Source organism: Pholcus phalangioides, unplaced genomic scaffold, assembly GCF_987345545.1.
Source record: "Pholcus phalangioides strain wild (caught in Gottingen) unplaced genomic scaffold, Ppha-v1.0 ptg000007l_1, whole genome shotgun sequence".
Lineage (NCBI taxonomy): Eukaryota > Metazoa > Arthropoda > Arachnida > Araneae > Pholcidae > Pholcus > Pholcus phalangioides.
In genome coordinates, this window is record NW_028301600.1 from 58,887,565 (window position 1) to 58,913,786 (window position 26,222).

General features: G+C 36.1%; 1 protein-coding gene across 1 annotated transcript in view; it reads left to right on the forward strand.

Moving 5' to 3' along the window:
- Positions 1-2,899: 2,899 nt before the first annotated feature.
- The window catches only part of LOC149085555 (uncharacterized), a 28,746-nt gene continuing 5,423 nt past the window's right edge, over positions 2,900-26,222 (forward strand). The window contains exons 1-2 of the mRNA XM_089233627.1: positions 2,900-3,113; positions 25,496-25,592. Coding sequence (XP_089089753.1) covers positions 3,021-3,113; positions 25,496-25,592 — 190 coding nt within the window. The 5' untranslated portion in view covers positions 2,900-3,020. The remainder of the gene's footprint in view (positions 3,114-25,495; positions 25,593-26,222) is intronic.

Below are 26,222 nucleotides of genomic sequence, written 5' to 3' on the forward strand. Positions count from 1 at the left end.
TACTAAATTCTGAGTTTGAATTGCTGCTTCTGTGAACTTGTCAAAAGTTTTGGAAATGCACCAATACACAGGGCCGCAACTAGATATTTTGTCACCCGGGCAAGCCGGCACTTTGGCGCCCCTTGTAATGTAGAAGAAGCAGTTAAAGGGGGAATTCGGCGCCCCCTTCTGGTTCAGCGCCCGGGGCACCAGACCCTCCTGCTCCACCCTAGTTGCGGCCCTGCCAATACATAATGTAAGAAAATGTTTTTCAAGCTAAATATTACAGGAAAAACCTTTACCTTAGATATCTAACGAAATTAAGCACCGAATTATGAACAGAAGCGATTTAGTTTCACGCATTTCTATGAGCATCTAACTCAGTGTTTCCAATAGTGGGCAATATCGCCCCCCCCCCCCAGGGGCCGATAGCAGCTCAGGGCCGCAAGTAGATGCTTGGTCACTCGAGGAAAGAGCGCATTTTGACGCCCCCTTATAATGTTGAAGTAGAGGTTTCAAAATGAAATTTGCGCCCCCTCGGATCTAGCGCCCGGGGCACGAGATCCGCCTGCCCCCCCCCTAGTTGCGGCCCTGTAGAAGCTACGGGTATAACATGGCAGACACGGATACAGAAAGTGGCGATCACCCCATCCTAAGGGCAGAATAATATAGAGATAACAGTCTGTGACGTGAAATGCGGGATGCAGGCCCGTTGCCAGAAATTTCGTTCGGAGGGGGACCACTTTCTTTTCGGGGGAGGACCAAAATGATAGAACAATATATTTGGCCATCTTTTTCCCTTTTTTCGGTCATTTTCTCACATTCCCGGGGAGGGGGGGGGGAGACCAGACCCCCAATACCCCCCTCCCCCCCCGCTACGGTCTTGACGGGATGATTTAACGAACCTACACAATAAATCGCCCCTCCCGCGACACAACGCTAATAACTTTCTATGGTCCTGCGTATATTTGAACATACATGGCCAAAATACACGGTGGAAAAACACGCCCATTATACCAATTTCTTTTCTCAATTCTTTTGGTATTAGGCCCGGATTACACTGTAAAATTTTATAATTGTTCTTTTATAAAACTTCAAAAATGCAACCGATAAGCTTATCAGTTACATTCCAGCAAATGCAACCGATAAACATATTGGTTGCACTTGTCAAATTTTGCAAAAGGACTTTCTAAGCCGATATTACACTATAAAAATTTTGTAAAAGTTATTTTATAAAACTTAATAACCGATAGGCTCATCGGTTATTTTTTCAAGTTTTGTAAAAGATCATTTATCAAACTTTTGTAGTGTAATCCCGGCGTAATTAGTTAAATCACTGTGTTGATGTATTTTTTCAATTAAAAGTATGCCAACATCACCAATTTACATCCTTTTTGTAAAAAAAAAAATTTCAATGTGTTTTTCTATGGGGGGGGGGGGTGAACCTGGACCGCCGCGAGGCTCTTTGCGAAATTGATAGCGAGGCAACAGGCGTCTCAATCATTTCGTGGCCTTTTAGCCCCGATTTTATTATATTCTGCGGGCAGGCAAATCGACATCCAAAAATTCATACATTATTGCAGAATTTACAGAAATGCTCGAACTATATATGAAAAAATATATAGACATAAAAAAATTAACACAATATTACTGAAAAAATTTGGAATTTATTAAAATTCAGTTAAAAGACTGACTCCTAACTAAGAAACTGAACTCCTAAAAAATAAGGTCTAATGAAAGAAATTATTTGAAAACAAATCAAAATTTAGAAATTATGAATTAAAAATAAGAAAAATGATTAAAGGAAATAATTTTAGAATCAACGAACATTTAGAATTTATGAAAGAAATAATTACAGAATTGACGAATATTCAGAATTTATGAAATATATAGTTATAGAATCGACGAAAGTTCAGAATTTATGAGAGATTATTCTAGAAATGACAAAAATCGAGAATTAATGAAAGAAATAATTGCAGAATTAATGAAAGAAATAATTGCAGAATTAATGAAAGAAATAATTGCAGAATTAATGAAAGAAATAATTGCAGAATTAATGAAAGAAATAATTGAGGAATTAATGAAAGAAATAATTGCAGAATTAATGAAAGAAATAATTGCAGAATTAATGAAAGAAATAATTGCAGAATTAATGAAAGAAATAATTGCAGAATTAATGAAAGAAATAATTCCATAATTAACGACAAAAATCCAGAATTAGTATAAGAAATTATTTCATAATTTATAAAAATTCAGAATTTGTGAAAAAAGTAATTCCAGAATCAACGAAAATTCAGAATTTAAGGAAAAAAAATATTAAGAAAAATAATAATTCCATAAAATTTAATTGTGTATGATTTATTATACACTGCATATTTTTTCCACTTCTATTGCACCAAGTGCAAGGTCCCGATACGACCCCACCTGCCGCACTTACCTAAGGGCGGCTCTGGGATGAACCATAAAAGGTTTAATTGAAAAAACAACTCTAAGAATAATTCCAGACTTTCTCACTGTTCTTTATATCTCAATCAGAACCATTTGAGAGTTCTGTTTATACAATATAATCACTTCCAAAAAATTTTATCCATTTCACAAAAATCACAAAAGTAGCTAATAGAACTTCGAAGACATGAATATGCAGTTAAATGCTCTTGCGCGTTACTCAAGAACTAGACCGAAACCATTAACAGGTACGAAAAAAAAAAAGTGGAAAAATCAACAGTTGGATCAGCAATCGCAAGAGAAGAACAAACCATAACAAGGTGTCAAAAAATCAAGTTACATTTTCCAAAAGAAATAAAAATCTGCAAATATTAACTCTAATATTTGCCAATGGATGGCGCTAAATGTTATTTAATAAACATATTAGTTGTTTTTGTTGCGCAAAACGAAGTTTTGGGATTGGTTTGAAAACGGCAGGTAAAACTGGGCGTGATCAAGAACTTGCATCGCATGTGTGTGAGGTCGAAGGCCGCAGCTGCACTAAGACGCTGCTGCTCCCTTCACACTAAAATAACTTTGATATTTTAATAACAAATATGCCTATCCTAGAAAGATGTTGGACACCTTATCCTGTCAGGCCTTGGACAAGTGTAAAATATGGGAGCTATTATACTGCCATATATTCAGCGGTAAGTCTTTTCTTTCTCAAAGGAAAAAAACAAAAAAACTTTTCTTCGAAGTTTTATTTACATTTGTAATCGGGGCATTCAAAAGTTCTTGGCGCGAATCGATAGTTCCTCGGGAATTTTAGGTCGATTTATTTACCACTAATAATGTTGAATAGAATAAATATAATCCATATTGTGAAAACGAAACAAAAAGTAAAGATTAGTAGAGAAATCATATCTAATTGGTTTATCATTAAGCGATGCGATATGCATTTTTAATCTTTTTCTTGTTCTAGATCTAACCAGAATGTAATTGTCCACAAATTTATCAATTTAATTTCATCTTGAAGACGAATACACTTGCTAGTTTGATTCTGATAGTATATATTTTTAATAATTTTATTAAGGTTATTTTGCGATTACCGTTTGGAATCTGTTTATCGAAATATGCAAAAATAATACGTTGTATGTTTCTATTTAAAAAATCTCGAACATCTCATAACTCTACAAAAATTATGAAGACTTCAAACTAATTGATTTTACTGCTTATAATGTGCGTATATATATATATATATATATATACATGACATTATTGTGAAATCAATTGACTAATTTTTCCTCAAAGTTTCTTGATTGATATTTACGAAAATGCATTTGAATTAAATGGTGCTGAGAAAATATATTCACCTACTTTTTTATGATAAAGGAAATTTTTTTAAATAATCAGCGCATATATATATAACAGAAGAAGTATCATTTGCCCTTTCATACGCCAATTGAGTGTAATATTTTATAAAACACCCAATCAAGGTTCTTGATTGCGAACATTCCAACACTTCATATTAATTTTTGGTTTTCAAGGACAAACTCTAGCCATAAAATATCGAATACTAAGCACCGTACTTCAATTAATGTCCTAGAAAATGAGAAATTAAGTAAGAGATATTTATAATTAGAGAATAATCTAAAAAGAAGTGCTGACACAAAGAAAAAAATGGTGACGGTTGCCAGATATCCCGTATAGTATATATGGGACTATAGGGCTTATACAAACGTGGGTAGGGAAAGAATGCGTTCCATTGTATATTTATGAATTACTGGGAAGGGTCAGCCCCCCCTCCCCAAAGCTGAATGAAGGGATGCTTGGCCTCAAATGCCGACACTAACAAGTCTGAGTATCAATCACTTCAATTATTTCTCGATTATTATAATAATCGTACAGATTAAATTAAAAGAATATTCAAAATTAACTGTGCTGTGGGTGTTTCTCTCTCTGAAATTTATTTCGTTTTTCTTTGAGTAGTTACGTTTTATAAAAATAATAGTATTCTTAAAGATTAGAGAAGAAATAAACTAAGTTATATTGGTTAGGCTCAAACAATAATAAGAGATTTAGTTTGAATACAGAACTTTTAGGTATTCAATGTATTGTAAGATGTAAAGAAAATTAAGCATCAAAAAACATGCTTTTCATCGGTGGAAATAGATCTCCTATCCCAGGGCCGTTTTAAGAGCATCACGGGCTCCCTGGCCAAGTGATTTTTCTGAGGCCCTACCTGGCAAATTCTCGAAAAATTCAACTACTTCTCATTTTTCTGTGGCACTATTCTCTTGAGGCTTTCCGGCCCATGCCCGGGTGGGCCCATCCGTTAAGACGGCACTGTTCTATCCCCGTGGCCCCCCACGGAGTTCTGGCTTGGGGACCCATGGATTGACTTCATATACTGTAAATCAAGATTTATACTCGGAACTTTCTGGAAAAACAATATAAGGTTTTCACTAAAAAACACCGAAGGAACCCGCTCGCGGGGGGGGGGGGCATTTATTAGTTGGAAATTCTTCATTAATTATTTTTACTTATTTCCACCGATTTGATTTCACCTTCGTGACAATAACTTGAGAAGAAATGTACCATATAAAATCAGCTATTGGGGAGAAAAAACCAAGCAAAGTTTTGGATTCAAGGTATTTTGATTAGGTTACAAAACAAAATTAAACTTACCAATAATTTTTGTTTAACTTTCATTGCGTATAAATATAGTAACAGAATTTTGTGATATCTTAAAATTTGTGGAGTGTATGATGATTAAAAGATCATGATCATGGCCATGATCATTCTGTAGCAGGACCCCTAGGCTGGAATCTTTGCCGGACACCTAGTACAAATTTTTCCCTGACCCTCCAGGATGGAGCCCTGTCAGCCGCACCCTTGTGCAAGCCACGCGCGCGATCGTGATATACACACCATGCTGATGATATGCTTCGAATCACCAATTTGCAGAGATCGTTGCATTGCGCATAATTTTAACTAATATAAATACAAAATCTGAAGACACAACAGAAAATTGACCAAAAAAGTGGCTGGCAAAAAAAAAAAGGTAAAAAATTAGAAGAAAGACAAGAAAATATAAATAAATACTGTGTATATAAAATAAAGAAATAATATTGGAAAAAAAAGCCTTTAGAAATATAATTGTCATAGCTTTTATACACTAACTGAGCAGGTTAATCACTCATCGGCTCTCAATAGACTCAACTTCTATTGTTATTCGAATAAAAACCAATTGTACCATCCATAAAAATAATACCTGAAAGTGTGTGAGGTTTCTAGAATGCAGTTTTTTTTTTTTCCTTTTCCCCCTTTTTCATCAATAAATACCGTAATGACTTTTATCATTTCTATATAACAATTATTGATTTCTCTATTAAAAAATGCAAATTTTCAATGAATTCTAAATATTGACTGATGATAAACAAATTTAATCAAGTACAGTATTTTTTTCAATGTGCCGTTATATTTTCACATTTTGATTATGCACGCATCACAAAGCAACTTCAGCGGAAACTGGCTACAAGGTTGGCGATATCACGCTTTTGATACAACGTTATGTTTGCTTATTTGTTGCTTCATGCTTGACGTATTTAGCAGCAAAATAATGATATTATTAAGGATAATAAGATCCCGCCCGCTTTCGTTCGTCAGGTCAATGGGTTTGTAAGTCCATTGTGCTCTTTGTTACATTTAATTCATTCCACAGATGAACTGTATTATAATATATTTAGATGAGTTTTTTGGTTGATTGATCTTATTCGTTTCGAGTACCAACCTTTATTATTAAAAGGAAGAAATTTGAATAAGTAGATAGAAAGAATTTTTTTTTAATTTTCTTACAATTGAAAAGAAAAAAAAATCGTTTAAAAAACCGAAAAAAAATAATCTTTTTAAAAGTACCGTGTTTTCTTTGCCCGTCATTGCCCGTTGCTATGCTACGTTTTTACGTCATTTTCTATTTTGATTGCATATTCAGAGCATCATTAATGATTTAAGCTGAAATTCTTCTCTATTCAGATTTTGTGTTGGAATTCCAATCACAGAAATCGTGCCTATCGAGTAATTTACTTAATTGGTCATCAAGCAAGTAAATATCTCGAATGATAATGTAGTAATTACGGATGTTTACCGAATCGATTTTCTCCCCTTCTTCCTTTTCGAATAAAAAGCAGTTCGGATGTTGGGTTCAATTGCAACATGCCTGGGGAAAATTAATTATAATATTTATTTATTTATTTATGAATTGAATGAGAAAAATAAATTTTGAATTTGTGAAACACATATGAATGTAGAGAAAATATTTTGAAGATACATCATATGGGTAAGGGAAGCCCAACTTCGATGATGCACGAAAGTGAGCTACTCCGAATGTGTTCTCCTTGAAAATTCTCGCCACAGAGAGCAACAGGCCTACAGCGGTACAATTATTCAACCATTACACTTCACTCATAGTCAAGTCTGTAGCGTGCCTTCTCAGGGCCCCGGGGTAGTCCTTTTCTTGCCCCCCCCCCCCCCAGAAACGCATTTATAATTTTTCCGCCTGTGGACTACACAAATTCTGCCACCCTTCTCCGATTTTAGTCTAATTTTCTTGACTAATCTTGTCTTGAACTCGCCGCCCTTTACTATAACTCGCTTGGCCTTCCCCCCACCCCGCAGTACACGTGTCTCTAAAGTCATTCACATGCTTGCTCACTCTCTAAGTAACTCTTTTGCTCACTCACGTGCTTGCAAACTTTCTAGGTCATTGTTTTGGTCACACTGATCTCGTCCCTTGCTGTCTGAGCAGAAGCGGATTAATTAAAGGTTATAGAAATTTCGCCGCCATTCTCCCATTTTATTGATTTTCTTGGCAACTCATTCCTCAAATTTGTCACCCCTCTCAATTTGCTGCCCTGAGCTATAGCCCGCGTAGCCCCCCCCCCCCACGTAAATACGTCCCCGGATTATAATGTAAAATAAGTGTATATTTTTTGTTGAGCCCCATTTGTCTTAGGGCTTTGGGACGGTGCCCCCATATACCCCCAGCTCAATTACGGGACTGCTCATAGTTTGAAAAATTGATGGCAGATAGCAGCACTATAATAAGCAATACACAGAAACAAACTTCACGTTAGGTTCACAACACACACGCACATTTTCCAGCATAGCCTGGGTCTTCTTTGACCACCTGCTAAAATCTCTTCATTGACCCCAAGTTTAGAACCACTATAATAAAACGTCTCAAACAGAGCCACTCTTCATTTTTTTCCGAAAACAGGCCCTTCAGAGAGATAGCCCTTTATTAGAGAAGCATTGGAAAAAAAATGTTTTAGTCTGCAAAAAATGCACAGAAATAAATTATTTCCATCACTCAATACTTTATGTGATATCTATACAGCAATATTACAGCTAATAACTAGTGATATGCAGAGCCACCTTTTTGTGGTGCGGCCACATTGGGCTCGCGCTTTAGTGGAGGCGGCGGCGCACTTACGGAATAAGAATGTAAAAAAAAATCGCAGTGATGAAACAAGTTGGCTGCTCTCTTCAACTATAATAGAAATTGCGAAATTCGATAATCAATTAAGACCTACGTAACACAGTGAGAAACGTCGATGACGTAAACATGGGACTGAAAATTTTATCCCCAAAGGGGCTGTCAGCGTAGTTAGTGAAATACTGTATATATTACAGCCTCATTCCACGTAGCTTAGTGTCCGTTAATAGGAGGTGTCCACTAATGGGAAATATGCACGTTATCGGAAGTTGCACTGTACAGTTATACCCCGAAGTTACGTGATAGGCAGGACCGTTGATAACCATTTAAGTCGGGGTACAATTTTGCATACAAATGCATATAAATATTAGTTATCCGAAGATGATGTCACTCTCCACTATTACTACAAAGGTTTCGACAGCTGGCTGATGTGAAGATAAATCCAGGAACTGGCCTTGCGGGGAATCGAACTTACTTCCTCTCACTTAGTACTCTAGTGGTCTAGGGCGCTCACCCGGCAAGTGACAGGACGTGGGTTTGATTCCTCGCAAGGCCAGTTGAATTTTCTTTATTGGATTTATCTCAGCTGTCAAAACCTTAGTAGTAATAGCGGAGGGTGATATCATCTTTATTTCCTTTAATTATTTCTCCATTAAATATGAATTTTCATTAATTCTTAAATTATCTCTTTATCATTATTAAATTTTATTGATTCTGAAATTATTTTGTCATCAATGCTTAAATTATTTCCTTATCAAATAACAATTTTTATTAAGATTCTGTAATTATTTTCTCATTAAATATGAATTTTCATTAATTCTCAAATTATTACCCCACTGAATATGAATTTTTCATTAATTCGGATAAATTATTTTTCCATCAAATGATTGCCCCCCCCCCCTTAAAAATCATATTGTGCTCCTGTGGGGCGTGGGGCCTCACAGTGAGAATCACGGGCATAAAATGGGTCTAAAAGTCTGAAACGCAGGGGCTCAATCTGATGGAACTTCTAACACCCAATAAAATTTTTATTTTACAAATTATTACAAACAATACCTTCGATGAATACGAATGTTTGCAAACTCAGGGGTGGCTTGAGGTTAACTGCCGCCCGAATGCGAAGCCTCTCATGTGCGTCGCCTCTAAAGAAAACTCTTGCGGGAGGCCGACAGTGCTTTACCATTGGGGACCCTGGTAAAGCTACTGAGAGAAAAAAAGCCACACAATATATAGTTTACCTTTACAAAATGGAATACTTGTGACTACACGTCCCGCTTTTGGAAAGATTGTTCTGTTTTTTTGGTCTAGAGTCATTTTTTTTTACTGTTCTTAATTATGCCAGGCAGCTCAATTCACATTTCAGCTCTTGTTGATGAGTCATTATTACTGGCACTTACCCTGTAAAGAGAAAATATATCGAGGTGGCATTTTATTTAAAAAATTATTTTTAAAGCCGTTTTTGGTGGGCTAGAGATCGGACAAGTAGTAAGCCGAATTCTTTGCCTTCATTTCACCGTTCCAGAAAAATTACTAGATGAGACCATCAGAACACACACTTGCTCCTTGTGATAGAGTACATTCTTGTTTCTAGTATTACCGTCCCAAAGCTGTCTCCCTTAAGTTTTTTCGACATCTTTGTGGGCAAGGTATGGCTCAAAAGCAATATGTCATGTGCAGAGCCGTATTTACAGATGGGGTTTAGCGGGCTGTAACCCAGGGCGGCAAATTCGAGGAATGAGTGGTCAAGAAAATTAGTATAATGGGAGAAAGGCGCCGAAATTTACAAAACTATAAATCAGCCTCTGCCCAGAGAGAGGGACTGAGTCGTCGGGTGATCAAACGAGTGACGTAGAGTTTGCTAGCATGTGAGTGACCAAAAGAGTGACCAAAAGAGTCCGTGAGTGACCGACCACAACAGTGTGCCAGCATGTGAGTTACTAAGAAGTGACCTCGAAAGCAAGGGACCAGGTCAAGAGGGAAAGAGTGATGAAAAAGGTATCTAAGAAACAGAGAGGCACGTTTACAGGCTGAGCAGGCTATATGGCAAATTTAAGAAATAAATGGTGAAGAAAATTAGACAAGGATGAGAGAAGGGCGGAAAATTTTTTGTAGCCCACAGAGTCAGCTAAACCATAATTTTGCCTCTTTTCATGTGAATTTTTAGTATTGGAGATTTTAAAAAAATTTGGTACCTAACTAAAGCCTAAGCTGCCGCCCCTTACAACTTGCCACTCGGATGCACTGCACCCCTTGCACCCTCGCTCAAGCCGCCCCTATGCAAACTCTATATTCTTGTTTATCAATATCCAGTCGTTAGTCTGCTTTTCGCCTGATTTACATTCACAGAATAAAAGTCCGATCCAGAGATCGACCTTGAACTACCTACTATATGTCTAGAATATAATTCGGTAGGAATGACATTTTTCTTCCAACCAAGGTCAGCCGTTTTCATCCAAGATGACTGACTAGATTTACCATTATCATGAATGATATCCAATCATGTAAAGAGCACTTTGCGTGAGTGTTGGTGTGTTCACGCACGAACGCCCGCCATCATGTTCCAGTGATCGACTTGGAGCAGAAGGAATCGTAAATAGTTGGCGAGATTCTGTCTCGGTCATTCATCAAGTTATTACGTTTCCAACTAAGTTGATAACACATCTCGAACAACCAGAAATATAATGGACGGACGCGTATTCTTCTGTGTAACTGGGTTTCTCAAGTATCTCATCATTGTGGTAAAGCGTCCGATGAATCATCGTTTTTGTAAGGTTGTAGTGGAGTCGAATTTTATGCCAACTTATTTACTATTTGATTCAATTGAAACATACGTCGTACATTTTAAATCAGAGTAGCTCTTAGGAGTGTGCGACAGGTGTGGTTGCACCGGACCCCGCACTGTTTAGTTACAGGAATTATTTCTTTCATAAATTCTGAATTTTCATTCATTCTGGAATTATTTCTTTCATAAATTCTGAATTTCCATCCAATTTCTGGAATTATTTCTTTCATAAATTCTGAATTTCCATCCAATTTCTGGAATTATTTCTTTCATAAATTCTGAATTTCCATCCAATTTCTGGAATTATTTCTTTCATAAATTCTGAATTTCCATCCAATTTCTGGAATTATTTCTTTCATAAATTCTGAATTTCCATCCAATTTCTGGAATTATTTCTTTCATAAATTCTGAATTTCCATCCAATTTCTGGAATTATTTCTTTCATAAATTCTGAATTTCCATCCAATTTCTGGAATTATTTCTTTCATAAATTCTGAATTTTCATCCATTCTGAAAATCTGTATTTTCATCTGGAAATAAATAATTCTGAAATTCTGCATTTTTATAAATTCTGAACTTTTTCATCATTTCTGTAATTATTTCTTTTTTTTTTTAAATTCATTTTGAAAAATTTTTCACCAATATTAAAACCTTGTTTTATTCTGAATTTTCATCAATTCAGAAGTATATTTCTTTCATTCATTCTGAATTTTCATGGGTGCTGGAGTTATCTCTCAATTATTTTTTTTATTTTCAATCCATCGATTCTGAATTTTCATTAGTTCTTCTTTCATTAGGTCCTAATCCTAATTTTAATTGGTTTAGGAATTATTCCTTTTACCAACTTAAATTTTTCTTCTGTTCAAAATTTTCCTTAATCTCTTTTGTTAATTTACATTCATTTGTGTTTATATTTCTTTTTTATGAATATTTTTCAGCATTCCAGTACATTTTGTAATAATTTACGAATTTTTGAATATCCGATTCCCCTCTCCCTCAGAATATCGGGAAAAGATTATTAGGGCCTCCGAAATTATTAGGTCGCCTCTGGCTCTGCTATCATTTTCGCACCGGGCTCCATGTCTGGTAAGGGTGGCCCTGTTTTAAATCACAGTCACTGCAGAACTTCGTGTTCATTTAAGCTCAAAACATCGCGTCATTTCCAAGGCAATAACTAGGAACAATCTGAACCCGAGCATACATTTCGGCATTCCTCTGAACAAAATAGTTTATTTAAATTAGTTTGGATGGTTATACAAAAAATGCCGGCGCATGCCTGAATGAATTTGCTTATCTTAAATAATCTCACCATACCTCTAAAAATATACGGAAGAGCTAAGTTTGAAAATAAAAAAAGTAGCCTAATCAAAATTCTCTTAACGTAAGTTTATGCATCGGCGAATGAGAAAGCACAGCCGTAGGCTTGATTCAGCCAAAAAAAATTTACCAGACGAAATGTTGAAAGAATTTGCTCAGACGGAATTTTCTTTTAAAAGAATGTAAGTAGCCACTACTGTTTAATGTCGGCACGAAACAGTGCAGTCTTAAGAAATTATAAACCCCACGTCAGACGTAGATAGATAAACAGTAATTTATATATCATGAACAAAATATATGTATTATCATTCTGATTTTTATTCTTTATTAGTTTTTATCTCACAGAGAGTATTCGGTGAATAAATATTTCATATACTATTCACTATAAAGCACCAAGTGTTAACATATAAATATAATAAAGAGAAGAATATTTAGAATATAAATTTTTTCACAGTTGGGCTGCATTGTATGCATGAAATTGATTTTTTTACCAAACATTGTAGTTTATGAGCACTATTGTTTGATGTGTTTTCATGAAAGAAAAGTGTCCAGAGCCGTAACTATGATTTTTGTCGCCGCCCAAAATTTTAAAATTCGATAATTTTATAACAGTGTTCTTTGTTCCTATCAAAAACTGCCAACCCCCAAATTTTGCCGCTCGGGGCAATTGCCTCCTTGCCCTCCCCCTAGTTCCGGCCCTGGCAGTGTCCCTCATATATTATCATTTTGATGTCTGCAACTTCTACTCGTTAAAATAATAATTTCTCATATTCCCTCTATGTTATTGAACAGAGATATGAAAACTAGTATATAATCTGATAGAAATAAAAATTTATATATATATAGATATATAACGGATAAAAATTAATAAATTATAACAATATGTTCATCATATAGCCCTCACGTTAAAGGATTTTTATAGGGCCCCACTTTAGTGAATTGGCTTTCCTAGTAAATTTATAGAGTTAAAATATCAAAATATATAAGACTATATTCACCGACGCTCAAGACTATGACCCTTCAGTGGGGGGGGGGGGGGGGGCATGATGCACTATTTCTCATTATTTTACTAATGTACAGCATCGGGGGTGCTGTACTTTAATGCATGTCTTACACGTTGCCCTCGAAGCTTTTCCAGTGGCCCGCCGATGAAAAGTCTCCATAATTACAGAATTTATACAAAAATGCTGAAAGGAAACGTCATTGAAAAAATCCATTCCAGAATTGGTAAAAGATATAATTTCATAATTAATGAGAAATGATTTCATAATTATCGAAAGAAATAAGTTCAGAATTAATGGGAAAAATTATTTCGCAATTCATGAATTTTTAAAAAATATATTTTTTCAGAATCATTGAAAGAGATATTTTCAGAATTATTGAATGAAATATTTCCAAAATTATTGAATGAAATATTTTCAGAATTAATGAAGATTCGTATCTAATGAAGAAATAATTTCAGAATTAATGAAGATTCGTATCTAATGAAGAAATAATTTCAGAATTAATGAAGATTCGTATCTAATGAAGAAATAATTTCAGAATATTGATGGGAATTTTTTTAATATATTAAAAAAAAAAATTTCGGGGATTCATAAAAATTTAAATTTGATGGAAATATAATTTCAGAATTAATGAAAATTTTTATATCTGATGAAAATATAATTTCAGAATTAATGGAAATTCATATTTGATGGAAAAAACTATTTCAATATGAATAAAATTTCAGAATAATATAGCCCCCCCCCCCTTTTTTTTTAACTCGGAGCCCTGGACCTCGTTAGGCTTACCCGTTAATACGCCACTGTGTGGATCTAGATACCATAGTCGATGAATCTAGAATTCTCGGGTTGCATGGAAATTGTTTCTTGGCTTGCAATGTCAGAAAAGTTGAAGACCCCCCCCCCTTGCCGTATACAGTATATTTATTGTACAGGGTGGGCAAAAAGTCCTTGGAAACTTTAAAAATTAATAAAAACCGGAAAAATAACCGAAATAAAAAACGGTTTGCAGGGTTAGCATCACTAGGTCACGGGAATTTTTTTAAGAAAGCAAATAAATAAATAAATAACGCAAAAAAACAGATTAATTAGTGCCGTTAAAACAGCCGATTAGTGGCGCTGGGACGAGCGACTTATATATGCAAATGAGACGATTATAAGCACTTGCGCTCCTAATCCACAACCAGTTCACCGTTATAAACCGTGTACGTGGACCTGCTGCACTCTGCTGTTGCTGGATTTGTGACTCGCCTGCAATGTGTTATCCCCTGTGGTGGTGGTCATGTGGAACATATACTGCTGTAATAAACGATTTCGTATCTTTTCTTTGACTTGTGTACATCAGCGCCACCTATCGGTTGTTTTGAGTTAATTTTTTTCCTGTCTTAAAAAAATTCCTGTGACCTAGCGATCGACCCTGCAAACCGTTTTTTATTTCGGTTATTTTTCTGGTTTTTATGAACTTTTAAAGTTTCTACGGAGTTTCTGCCCACCCTGTATTATTATACTGTATTATCAATTTTCTTAGTTTATAAATTAATTTCATTTAATAAACGGACGATTGAACTCCGATCGAAATTAAATTCCGATCCATTAACTAGTTTCAAACAATTATTTTAGAAATTTTTGAGCAGTAAAAATGAAGTTGTTAATACTTTTTTTTTCTTTTGATTGTTTGTTAATAAGAATTGAAATTATTTCGGAACATTAACAACACACATTGAGTACAAATTTGTTTAATCTACGGAAACTTTTTGTTGAAAAACATCATCAAATTTCATGAAAGACTAATTTTTGAGAGATTAATTCAATTTTTACAATATTTTTTATATTGTTTTAACATTAGATGGAAAAAGAGTTTTCAGAATCTAATGGAAGTTAAGCAGATGGAATTGATGTGCTTAAATTAAATTGATTAAATTATTTGAGCTCTAAATGTATCAAGACTTGATAAAAGTACTGATGAACTGAAAGATTACGCTTCCATGTTTCTTACCGGGATTCGAACCACGATCTGTTCGAAATAGAAGTGAGCAAATCTTGAATTTGTAATGCCACTCAAATCACGGATGTGTGTGAAAATAATTTTCATTAGGTACAAATTACATTACGATAATTGTGACAAAAATATAAATACATGTATTCACCTCTTAATATCATGTGTGTTAAACTTTTTTTTTCGTGAAACACATTCTGATTGGATTTTGCAGTGAATTTTATTATTTACCACCCATTGGTAATTTTTTCACCAAAACTGCTATGCTTTTCTTCTTTAGCGACTTTTTTTGGCGAGAATTGGCAATATCTCGTATTTTCCCGTATTCACGATCTATAGTTCCCGTATTTTACTTTATAAAATCAGATCAGACTAGTTCTTCATATAGAAATCTAGGAAGAAAAATTAATATTGCATACATATATATTTTTTTCGTAAAATTGGTAGAAAGAAAAATTACATTACAATAATGTGTATTTATACATGTGTGAAGAAAAAAAAAACACAACAGAAAGTTTCTCGTTCAAGACGTTTTCTTGCTTTTACATTATTAATATTGAATCTTGCTTGGTTTCATGTACAAGAAAAGCGTATTCTTCCCCTAAAAAAAAATCTTCCTATTCAGTAAAAATACAAATTTAGTATCGAATCGGCCTATTTTCGTGTTCTTTTTTTCTTATTCCTCAAGGCAAAGAAAGTTGCGCTTGACACGACGAGAAATTGTTTCAGGTCTTCCATACTAGTACTGTATTTGGGTCGATCACTTTCACTATTGTGCTCTTGTTTTCGACTACTTCCACTGGTACTTTTCTTGAGTTCTGCTCCTTTTACGAACCTCTTTCTTATTTTTCATCTTTCCTTTTTTTTTTAACGCAATTTCTTGTTATATAGAGTACATTCGGGTAATATGGAATACCACTTTGATTATTTCGATTATTCCAATTTGAAACATGGTAGAAACCTGTATTTCTATAAAATTTGGTTTCTTGTCTTTGCATTGACAAGTGTATCGTATTTGAAAATAAATATTATGACTATAGCATTTAAAAAACTCATTTTCGTTGAGTAATGTAGAACAGGGGGTTCAAAATGAAGAAAACTAATTCGAATTGATCAAAACAAGATTCAATGGGTCTATGACAATGAAAAATAAAAACTTTCATCGTATGTTTCTTGTAGTTGATGATGTGTGTGTGTGTGTGTTGGGGGGGGGGGGTTACAGTCTATTTACAAGAGTCACAAATGCCTAATCTGCCCCAAAACCGTCAAAGTGAGCCCACAGAGAACAGGACTTTTCTTTAACAGTGGTTCCCAATATTCTTTAGGCTTTGCCCCACTAGATAATTTCTCAATTCTGAAATCCTTAGGTACCCCCCAGTAACTAGAACTTTTGACAGAGGGGTATCTCCCTCCCCCCTCCCTCGGAAAACAATTCGGAAACACCCCCTCCCCCCTTTTGTTCTTTCTCTCTCGATTTTTAAAAGTTGATTTTAGGAATTCTCCTACCTGCAAAATTCGGTATGGAGTTTAATTCTGGGATATAACGTAGATAATATAGAAGGTAAGACATAGTTAAATCCTTTGATCACAAAATATGTTGGATTTGATGATTTAGCTGAGATAAACACATGAAAGAAATTCTCAGGTACAACTCATCAATTGATCAACAATGATGAACTCAACTCAACACTGATGAACAATGACGAACTCAACACTGAATGTTTGGTAACACATTGACAATGCATGAGAAGATGGTATTTTTTCAGCCTAAAATATACTGAAAAATTGAATTTTCTGGATGTTATGCCGAAACTGATATTTGGAAAGAAAAGTGATTTATCTCCTCCAGGAATCGAACCTGGGTCCCCTTGCATATTCCACTCAGCGCTTCACGCTACTAATGCGTGTTATCAGGAATTGAAAAGTGTGTCTCTGGTGTATTGGTTAGCGCACTCTTGCCCGGTATGCAAGGGGACGCGGGTTCGATTCCCGGTGGAGACAAGTCGCTTTTCTTTCCAAATATCAGTTTCAGCGTAACATCCAGAAAATTCGATTTTTCAATGCCATGAGAAATTTAATCGAAAAAAACGGTTCCAGTGCAACTAGAATTTTTATATTTGCCAGAAATATGCGGAATTATTTGGCTTTGCTACTAAAGTTTTTATAAAGAGACGAAAAATGCTGTATGTGTCAGCCGAATCTCTACTATTTCATTAAAAAGAGTTATCAACCTATCATATCATGCTCTTCAGAAAAGAAAACATCCACGCTCACTAGAATCAATCAGAAGTACTGAAGACAGAAAAGTATTAATTTAATTCATTCACATTGCGTAAATCCCCGTGATTTATAAGTTTTAATAATGAATTAATTAAAAAATTCCTTTGCTGTTGGGTTTAGTTTTTTTTAAATCCTTCTGAAGAAAACGAACCCCGATCCCTCTCTTCCCCATGTTAAATCCAACTCACTTAACGCGATTTCGTCTTACGCGACTATTTTTCCGAGCCAATTAATCGCGTGAAGAGAGAGACGCCTGTAATTCTTGTTATTCAAAAATTAAACTCATGTTCTTGTTGAGAGCCAAGAAAGTCATTTGCTTAGTTAAAAGCAGTGGTTCTTAACCAGAGGTCATCGGAGAGACTTTGGGGGGGGGGGGTCTGTTAGCTTGTATGAGAAGACAATTGACTCATTGAACAGAGTAGGCAAGCTTTCACGGCCGGAATATAAAGAGAAGAGTATCCATACTTTTTTCGGGCTGCTTTGCCGTGTTCGAGGTTTTTTTTATCAGCAGACGCTTCGTCTCCCTATTATGGTGGACATCATTGGTGCAGTTAAGGCAAGCAAGGAGACGAAACGACCTCTTCGGAAGACCGTCGAATAGTACTGGGTCTGAAAGGGGTAATTTCAAATGAAGTTCACACGCACACACACGAGAATATGAAAGAAATCATACGGAAATATCACTTTAATTTAACCACTTTTATTATCAGCTTAGCCCGCACGAAATTTACCATAAAATTCAATTAAAATAAGTACGAAGAAGATAGATCCTTGTGATGAGTATCCTGCATAAATGCGTAACGTTTTGCTTTAATGTTCTTAAATCTCTTAATTAAATCGAACAAGTTGGGTTTTTATGCTTGTTTACAAGTTAAATAGCAGTTATTCCATTCTAGAAGAAGCTTTTCCGACTTCTTTGTCCCTTAATATCCAACCAAGAGGTGGGGGAGGGGGCAATGGGGACGATCACCACACCAAGAGCCTGATAATATGGTACCCTATTAGAGAAAAAATATTTGAACTCTTCATTTTCCTAGGCAAGACATCAAAAACTATCTTAATCTAAAATTACAGATAAGTAAAAGTAAAATATCATATTTTGAAACCGTACTTAAAAATATTCCCCCGATTCTCATTAAGCTTTCTTTATTCAGCTGTTAACGGTTATTGTCATACGTGAAATTTTTCTGTTTCAATCTTGATTGAAAGATAATGATTTTTTTTATGTCAGCTATTGGAGAAAACGAGGAAATATTCACACAAAATTCACAGCCTTAAAAACACCAAGGATGTATTAAGTGTAGAAACCAGCAGACGCTTCCGTTTTAATAAGTCCATAGTATTTAGGATGTACAAATCGACTTTGAGAAAAGGGCTTCGTAAGATCTGACAGCCTTCTCTTGATTCCTTTGCAATTTGAATACGATTTTTACTCTGCATTCATGATTCCACGAATAGCAGCGTAATAATTTGCTTCGTGGAATGCTGTTTCATCATAGTTATAATGGTTTGTTTCGCGGACCGATTTATTCAAGATTTTAATCTACAGAACTTCAAATGTGATCTGGTCTAATCTCAGGAACCGCTATTATGGACTAGCAGTCACGGTAATGCAGAAAATCGATAGAGAAAAACGAATAATGGTTTCCATGCGTGAGGAAGCAATACACGTTATATTCATATATTTACTATCGCTTTTTGAATGCGAAGCGTCGAAATTTGTTTTACTTTGAACCGCAATCTTAGCGGCTGAGCTGTAATGGTTGTATCAAATCCTTCCATCCTTCAAATGAGCGAATTTTGCGAATCAAAATATGCACAAATAATCACGCGCGAAATCTACTTTTGTAACATGACTGAACTCAAATTTAAAAAAATTGTGATTTCGCAGTTAATTTCATATAAATCCTGTGAATATATACACTGAAAAGTATTTTACGCAAGATTAATTCTACTCAGAACGATACTAAAAAAAATACTCGTAATGATGCCATAATTAGTATTCATTATCATTATTTACTTTGTTTTTCTCCGTCATATTTCATTAGTGTAGAGAAGGTTCATTTTTTACATAAAAATATTTCTATATTTTTTTTATGTAACATTCGCTGGGAATTTTGGAACCTGTTTGAAGTGAATAAATCATAATATCAGTGATAAAGGAACTTCATGATGATTGATAGTCATGAAATGTTATAGATTGGCTGTGCTTTGAGTAACTTTTCCAAAGGCGTTATTATTCTATGAAAGGATGACGTCACTCTCCGCTACCATACGAAGATTTTTAATAACTGTCTGACGAAGATATATATTTTGGAAAGAAAGAAAATTCAACTGCCTTTGTGGGGAATCGAAACCCCGTCCTTTCACTTTCCTGGTGAACGCACTAGACTACAAAGACAACGAATCTCTCAATCTTTCCTTGGAGCTCGTGTGCATTCACTGAAAGGGACCGTGCATAGACGGCCGGACCTGACCAGCAGTGCTGACCTGACTTAGGCCAAGCTCACAATTGCTGGCGCTGCTACCAGATGGCGACTTATGAAAGGATGACGTCACTCTCCGCTACCATACGAAGGTTTTTAACAACAGCCAGTTGTTAAAAACACCTTCGTTATTATTCTAATTATAGTTTTAAGTCGAAGAAAACAAAACATTCATTCAATGATAATTAGTATTTCGTAGTTATTGTAGAAAAGTGAACGAAAATAAGAGCAGCCATATATTCTCACGGAACCGAAACCAAGAGAAAACACCCAACCAAAGCCTCTTCCGCTCAAGTGTGCAGCAGTGCGGTGCAGACCTGTCAGTAATATATTACTGCGGAATAATGTCCATGTTCAAATGAGTACACGTTCGTGTGGACGCCTTACTTACTCACTTAAAAAAATGTTATATACAATAAAAACACTATCAGGTTCAAGGTTTTATATCTTTTTATGCGATATTTTAAACTCGTGGACGAAAACATGAAAATCAGGTTCACATTTTGTTTGGTTCGTTTTGGAAAAACTTTATATACATAACCATATCGAAAAGAACATACTTAGTATAATTATTTCTCACCTTTGTTCTTTTTTTTTTTTTTGTTTCAAGCTAAAGGAGTTTCATAAATGAAACAAACTTCCATCCAAATGTTGTGGAAAATTCTCAAACAGGTGACGTAAAGATCAGTTCAACCCACCAAGACCTACGATTCATCGCTATTAAAAAGTTGGGGATCTAGTTAGGTTAAATCCATAAAAACTTACGGAGCTGTCAAGCTTTTACCAATAAGGGGAAGTTCCAAGTATGTAGCAGGTATGTTAGACGAGTTTGAAGAACAAAAGCACTTTACATCAAAAATAAAAAAGTAAAAAATGGAAGAAAAATTCTTTTTCCTTTACGTACAAGTTTTGACCCTTTAGCTCGTTCGTAACAGCTATTAGACTTCAAGGTCGACAGGTCCTAAGGGGTTGGTGTGCAATGGAATGCCACAACTAAATATCTTGCTATAGCTTTGACAAAACTACTTTTAGAGTACTTTTTACTAAGCTTTGGAGTTAGGGGGGATGATCAGATTCCGTAATTTCATTTTGGAAAAAAAAAATCTCTGTACTAGACTCGGATAAAAAAAAATTGTTCTCGGGGTAGTTTTGTTTTTTTAAAGTAGCGATGAAAAAATGTCTTGTTAACACACTGTGGGCAGCAGGGGCGGCTTAAGCGAGGGTGCGGTGCAGCCGGTTGTAAGGGGTGGCAGCATAGACTTTAGTGAAGCCTCCGAAATTTTTAAAATTCATAGTGAAAATTCACATACAACATCACGCTTTTGAGTCCTACCTCGACAACGGAGATGTTGAGAAAACTTGAGGGAATAAATAGACAGGGCCTAAGACCGTAATACCAAAAATGAGAATGTAAGCTATCAGGGGCGGCTCGGGACAAAATCTTTATTTGGGATCTTGGATTTTTACGCCGCCTGTTTATTCCCCCATAGCCCCTACATCCTGCGTCAGGGACCCTAAATAGACTGAAATCTTTCGCTGGCCCCAAGCCAGATTTTAAATGGGGGAACCTTCTACAGTTAATTTATAGCGTGAAAAAAATGATAGAAAAAAGGATAGAGTCCGCAGGGCCCCCGGGCTGGAGCCCTGTCAGCCCTACTCTTGTGGGTTATTTCCCTCCCCCCTCATTTTAACCTAACAAAAAACTTTTTTTTTTTCAAAAAAAAAATTTGCATCCAGGTGGCAGGTAAGCTCGAGCCGCCCCTGGTCGGCAGTATGATGCGAAAAGAATTGAGAGATTCTCAGTTTTCACCCATTTTCGGTGGTATACTGTACGGTGAACGACCTCAATTTCTCTGAGTCAGCTATATCACGTCCGTCCTCCGTTATCTTACTGAATTAATATGAAAACCATTTTTAAAATATGTTGCTGCCAAAGATCGAAGTCCGGCCACTTCACGAATTGGCCGAGAGTTTTAGCTAAAGTTCGATTTGTAGAAATGATTCAGGCTTTGACCGGCTGATTCGCGAAGTGGATGGAGATCCCTGGCCAATGTTTGATGTCCGGTAGGCACAAACATTGTTTAATAGACTGCCTTCAATGTAAGGCAGTCCGGTAGGCACCGAATTCATTTTTTCATTGACAACGGGCGATACATGGCTATATACAAGGTGCATATAGGTAACAGGGCGTATGGCATTTTACTGGCGAACCGTTCATCCTAGAGGCATACTTCCAGTTAGAAAAAGTATCAAAATAATTTGTAGTACTCAGATATGCCATTCATGTTGCAAGGGTTGTATAGTTATTAAAATAAAAAAAATTAGTGCTTTCTATACTGTTCCCATGTACCCAAAAACTCTATTAGAAAGTTGTTGCCCTGTATCTCCTGATGCCAATTAAAAAATTACACGTTTCTAAGTGCAATATTCGCTGACATATTCAAATTCGAAAAATAGAGGGAAGTTGAGGAAAAACAGCAGGGTAAAACAGTTTATTCGTATTTAAGTATGTCTCAAGGATCAACGGTTCACCAGTAAAATGTCATTTGACCTGTTACCTATGCATCCTGTATAGTACACTGCTCAAAACAAATAGGGGAGCAAACAAAAAAGTGAAGAAAACCGTGCGAGACAGCCACGTATTGGCATACAATGGATAGTACATGCGTATCAATGCGCAATACAGAAAAAAGACGGAAAAAAATTTGGAATTAAGCTTTAATTCTTTGAAAATATGGCAAAAACATGAAAAGATGATTTAGGGCAACAATTTGGTTACATGTAAACGATTAAAAAAAAGTACTGTTTAGACATGATGCATGAGTTTTAATAGGACGTGTGGTCTCGAACAGCTAAGACTGCTGCACACCTGTTTGCCATGGATGCGATGAGGTTATCGATCAGACTTTGGGGAATACTGTTCCACTCCTCAAGAAGTGCAATCTGCAAGTCTCGGACGGTAACAGGCGGCCTTGGTCGCGCAGCAATGCGTCGTCCTGCTAGGATTCAGGCCAGGAGAGCACGCTGGCCATTCCATACGCTTTATTGTTTCAGCTTCAAGCATGTTCTCCACCAGACGAGCTCTATGCGGTCGGGCATTATCATCCTGGAAAACAAAGGAATCTCCAATGGCTCCAGCGTAAGGGATGACATGAGGTCGCAGTATCTCGTCTGCATACCTTCGGGCCGTCAAAGTGCCATTCCGAATGATATGCAGATCCGTACGTCCGCCTATGCTGATTCCACCCCATACCATCCAACCAGCTCGTCTGTATTGTGACCTTTCACGAACGAATGCGGGGTTATTTCGAGTGCCCCAGTCCCTCCATACCAGAACACGTCGGGTGTCACACTCCAGACTGAATCGGGACTCGTCTGTAAACAGCACTTGGCTCCAATCATGTTGCTCCCAATCTCGATGTTCAGCAGCCCATCTTCTTCGGGCCGCACGGTGGCGTGGGGTCAACGGAATGCAGACCATTGGCCTGCGTGCATAGAGCCCTCCCTCATGAAGCCGATTACGTACTGTTTGGCTGGACACCCTTCGTCCTGTTGCCAAGAGCAACAGTCTTTGCAGCTGCGTAGCATTCTCTGTTCTGTTTCGACGGGCTATTAACCGTACATACCGGTCATCAGTTGCTGTAGTGGCGCGTGGCCGACCTTGCCCTGGTCAACGTCTAACATTTCCTGTTTCTTGGAATCGATTCCACAGCCTTGCAACAACACTTCTGGCGACTCCAACAGCGTCCGCGACACTACGTTGTGTTTGCCCGGATTCCAGTCTGCCTATAACACGCCATGCCATGGATTCCGGTAAATCACGTTGTTGAGACATCCTCAAGTCACCTTGTCTCAAAAAAAAAATACTGCGCAATCGAATTTCACAGTTACGGCAGTAAAACAGACGTTTCTGCAACATCCCTATTTCTGCCCTTATCTCCTTTTTCTGGTTTTTGACGTCATGAACTTTGATTTGCATATGAAGTTTTCTTCTTCCGTTTCCTGCTAGGCTTTAAATTATGGATGATTCATTTTATGTTACTTATCGGTATACATCTTTGCGTAATTTTGTTAAAACCATGTGCTCCCTAATTGTTTTGAGCAGTGTTATGACAGCAAATCATGTCTTTTTTTAACAGACTTTGGCCCTGAATCTCTAGCCACTTCGTGAACTGGCTACTTCACCAAACACCAACTCTGGCCATATCGCTATATTGCAATTTACTGCCATTAATGAGATGGGTTGGAAATGAATGCACTGTCTATCGGTGGTCACCTCAAGTTCGTTAGGGAAAATATCTTATCTATGTCCTCCCTTTGGATTCGAACCCGAGACTGTGACAGCAACCTTCACGGTGGTAGACGAGTATCTCACCACCATGCCACTCGGGCAAAAGTCTGTGCACCCTGAACTCTTTCCATCTCTGATTTCATGTCTTACCAACCCACCACAACAGCACTGAACTGGCTGGTCAAAGCCTGAAATTCGGGCATTGGCCTGGTTAATATTTAACGAAATTGGCCAACTTCGGTCAGTAACATATATACTGTTGCATTATAGTTGCAGAGCTGTCCTTAGAGGTGTGCAACAGGTGTGGCCGCTCCAGGCACTCATGGTTATAGAAATGAGAAAAAATATTTTTTTAAATATTAATGTGTGTGTGTCTGTGCTTCAACAATAGAAATGTTCGTGAAAATCATATTATAGGGAATCAGTTCCGCTGTAAGTTATATCTGTTCCGCTCATGTCTCCAGCCACCAATGTGTGGTGAACAAAAAAAAAATGTCTTTCCTCATCGCTAATGTGTTAATTATGTTGTGTGAAATTAGTGACATACAGGGTTAACATAAAATAAGTTGGTCTATCAAGAGCATTCTACAGCTGCAACCAATAGTTAGATCAATGCAAAATTTGTACTCGTACACATTATACTACATATTTGGAGGATGCAGTTAATGATTGTGCTATAAAAAAATTCAGTACAAAATCACCCAATTGAAGATGACTTCACAGATGGGGTATACAATGACCACGAGTTGGAAAAAAAATTCAAAGATGGATAGTCTTGGGCTCTATTTCTAGATAATTCAAATCACCTATCTAAACAAACAGAATCAAGAGTATGAAAATACAATTTTCACACTCTTCACCAATTCAATAAATTCACATTCAAAACATATGTTTTTATTTTAGTGAGAAATTCGCCATAAAATATATATATATTTTGAAATTTTTCCTGTTTTCACTAAAACTTTATGAAAAGGTAAGATAAATTTTTAATACTCTTTTTTCATTACATTGCTATCATGACCTTTTCATAATCTAATGAGGTAACTTCATCTTTTCCTTTGAATCCTTATTGAGGAAAGCATGAATCCAAAATTATCCTGTTAAGTTTGTACAGCCTTGTAAACACTGTATAAGTGTTTCCCAAAGTGGGCAATATTGCCCCCTGGGGGTGATGGAATGGTCCGGAGGAGAAGATACAAACTATGGTTGTAATATAGGATCCTATGGGTTGGCTTGAGTTAGGAGGGCGGAATATCTGAAAAAGCAGGTGATGGAATAAAAAGTTTGGGAAACTCGGAGCAGGAGTGATCCTGCACCATTTCTCAATGAAATTTCTTCTACGCTGTTTTTGTGTATAATTTTGTTTCAAAGAGGAGTAAGTGGAATTTATTTCAATACTATTTTTGATATTTTGTTTATTCATTATTTTATCTTTTTAGCTTTTCCATGCTGTAGCTTCAGGATACAGTCTGTTGAGTCTTGCATATGTTGATACAGTGCATTTTTACAGTTTTTATGAACATCTATCATATAGAGGTAAATTTTTCCTAATATTTGTTTAAAACACAATATTAACTTAAAACAATCTACACTATGGATGAGTAATTTGATCAATTTTGAGATTATGGTAATACTTTGGCTAACAAAAATAATTTGTTCTGGAATCACATTTGTTAGTCAAATCATGATTTCCTATGGTTTCTATAGTTTTCTATGGAAAACCGTTTAATTCATTCTAAGTGCTGCACAAAATTTCAGAATAAGTTTTATTAAATATTAAGAAGCATTAAAAAACTCACTGAGGGCTGACATGTACATCAATCACACATGGATAAATGAGAATTCAACACTTTGGCTGTGCAAAAAAAATTCCATCTTTGTTTTTCAGTCTCATTATTTTTTTCAGTTAAGGGAAAATCAAACAAAGGGAATATCAAGATAAAGGAGTTTGAAACATATTTGTTGAGGAATCATTATCTTGCTGCAAATTGCAGTATATAAGTTTTCAAGAAGTCACATGATTTATTTTATTTAGAATTTAATTTGTACAATATCATGTGAATTGTTCACAGATGATTGAGCAGTTAAAGGTAGATGAGGAAACTGAAGATATTTTTTATTTTATGCTATGTACACTACCCAGTTGGTTTCATGGGTGTCTCCTTA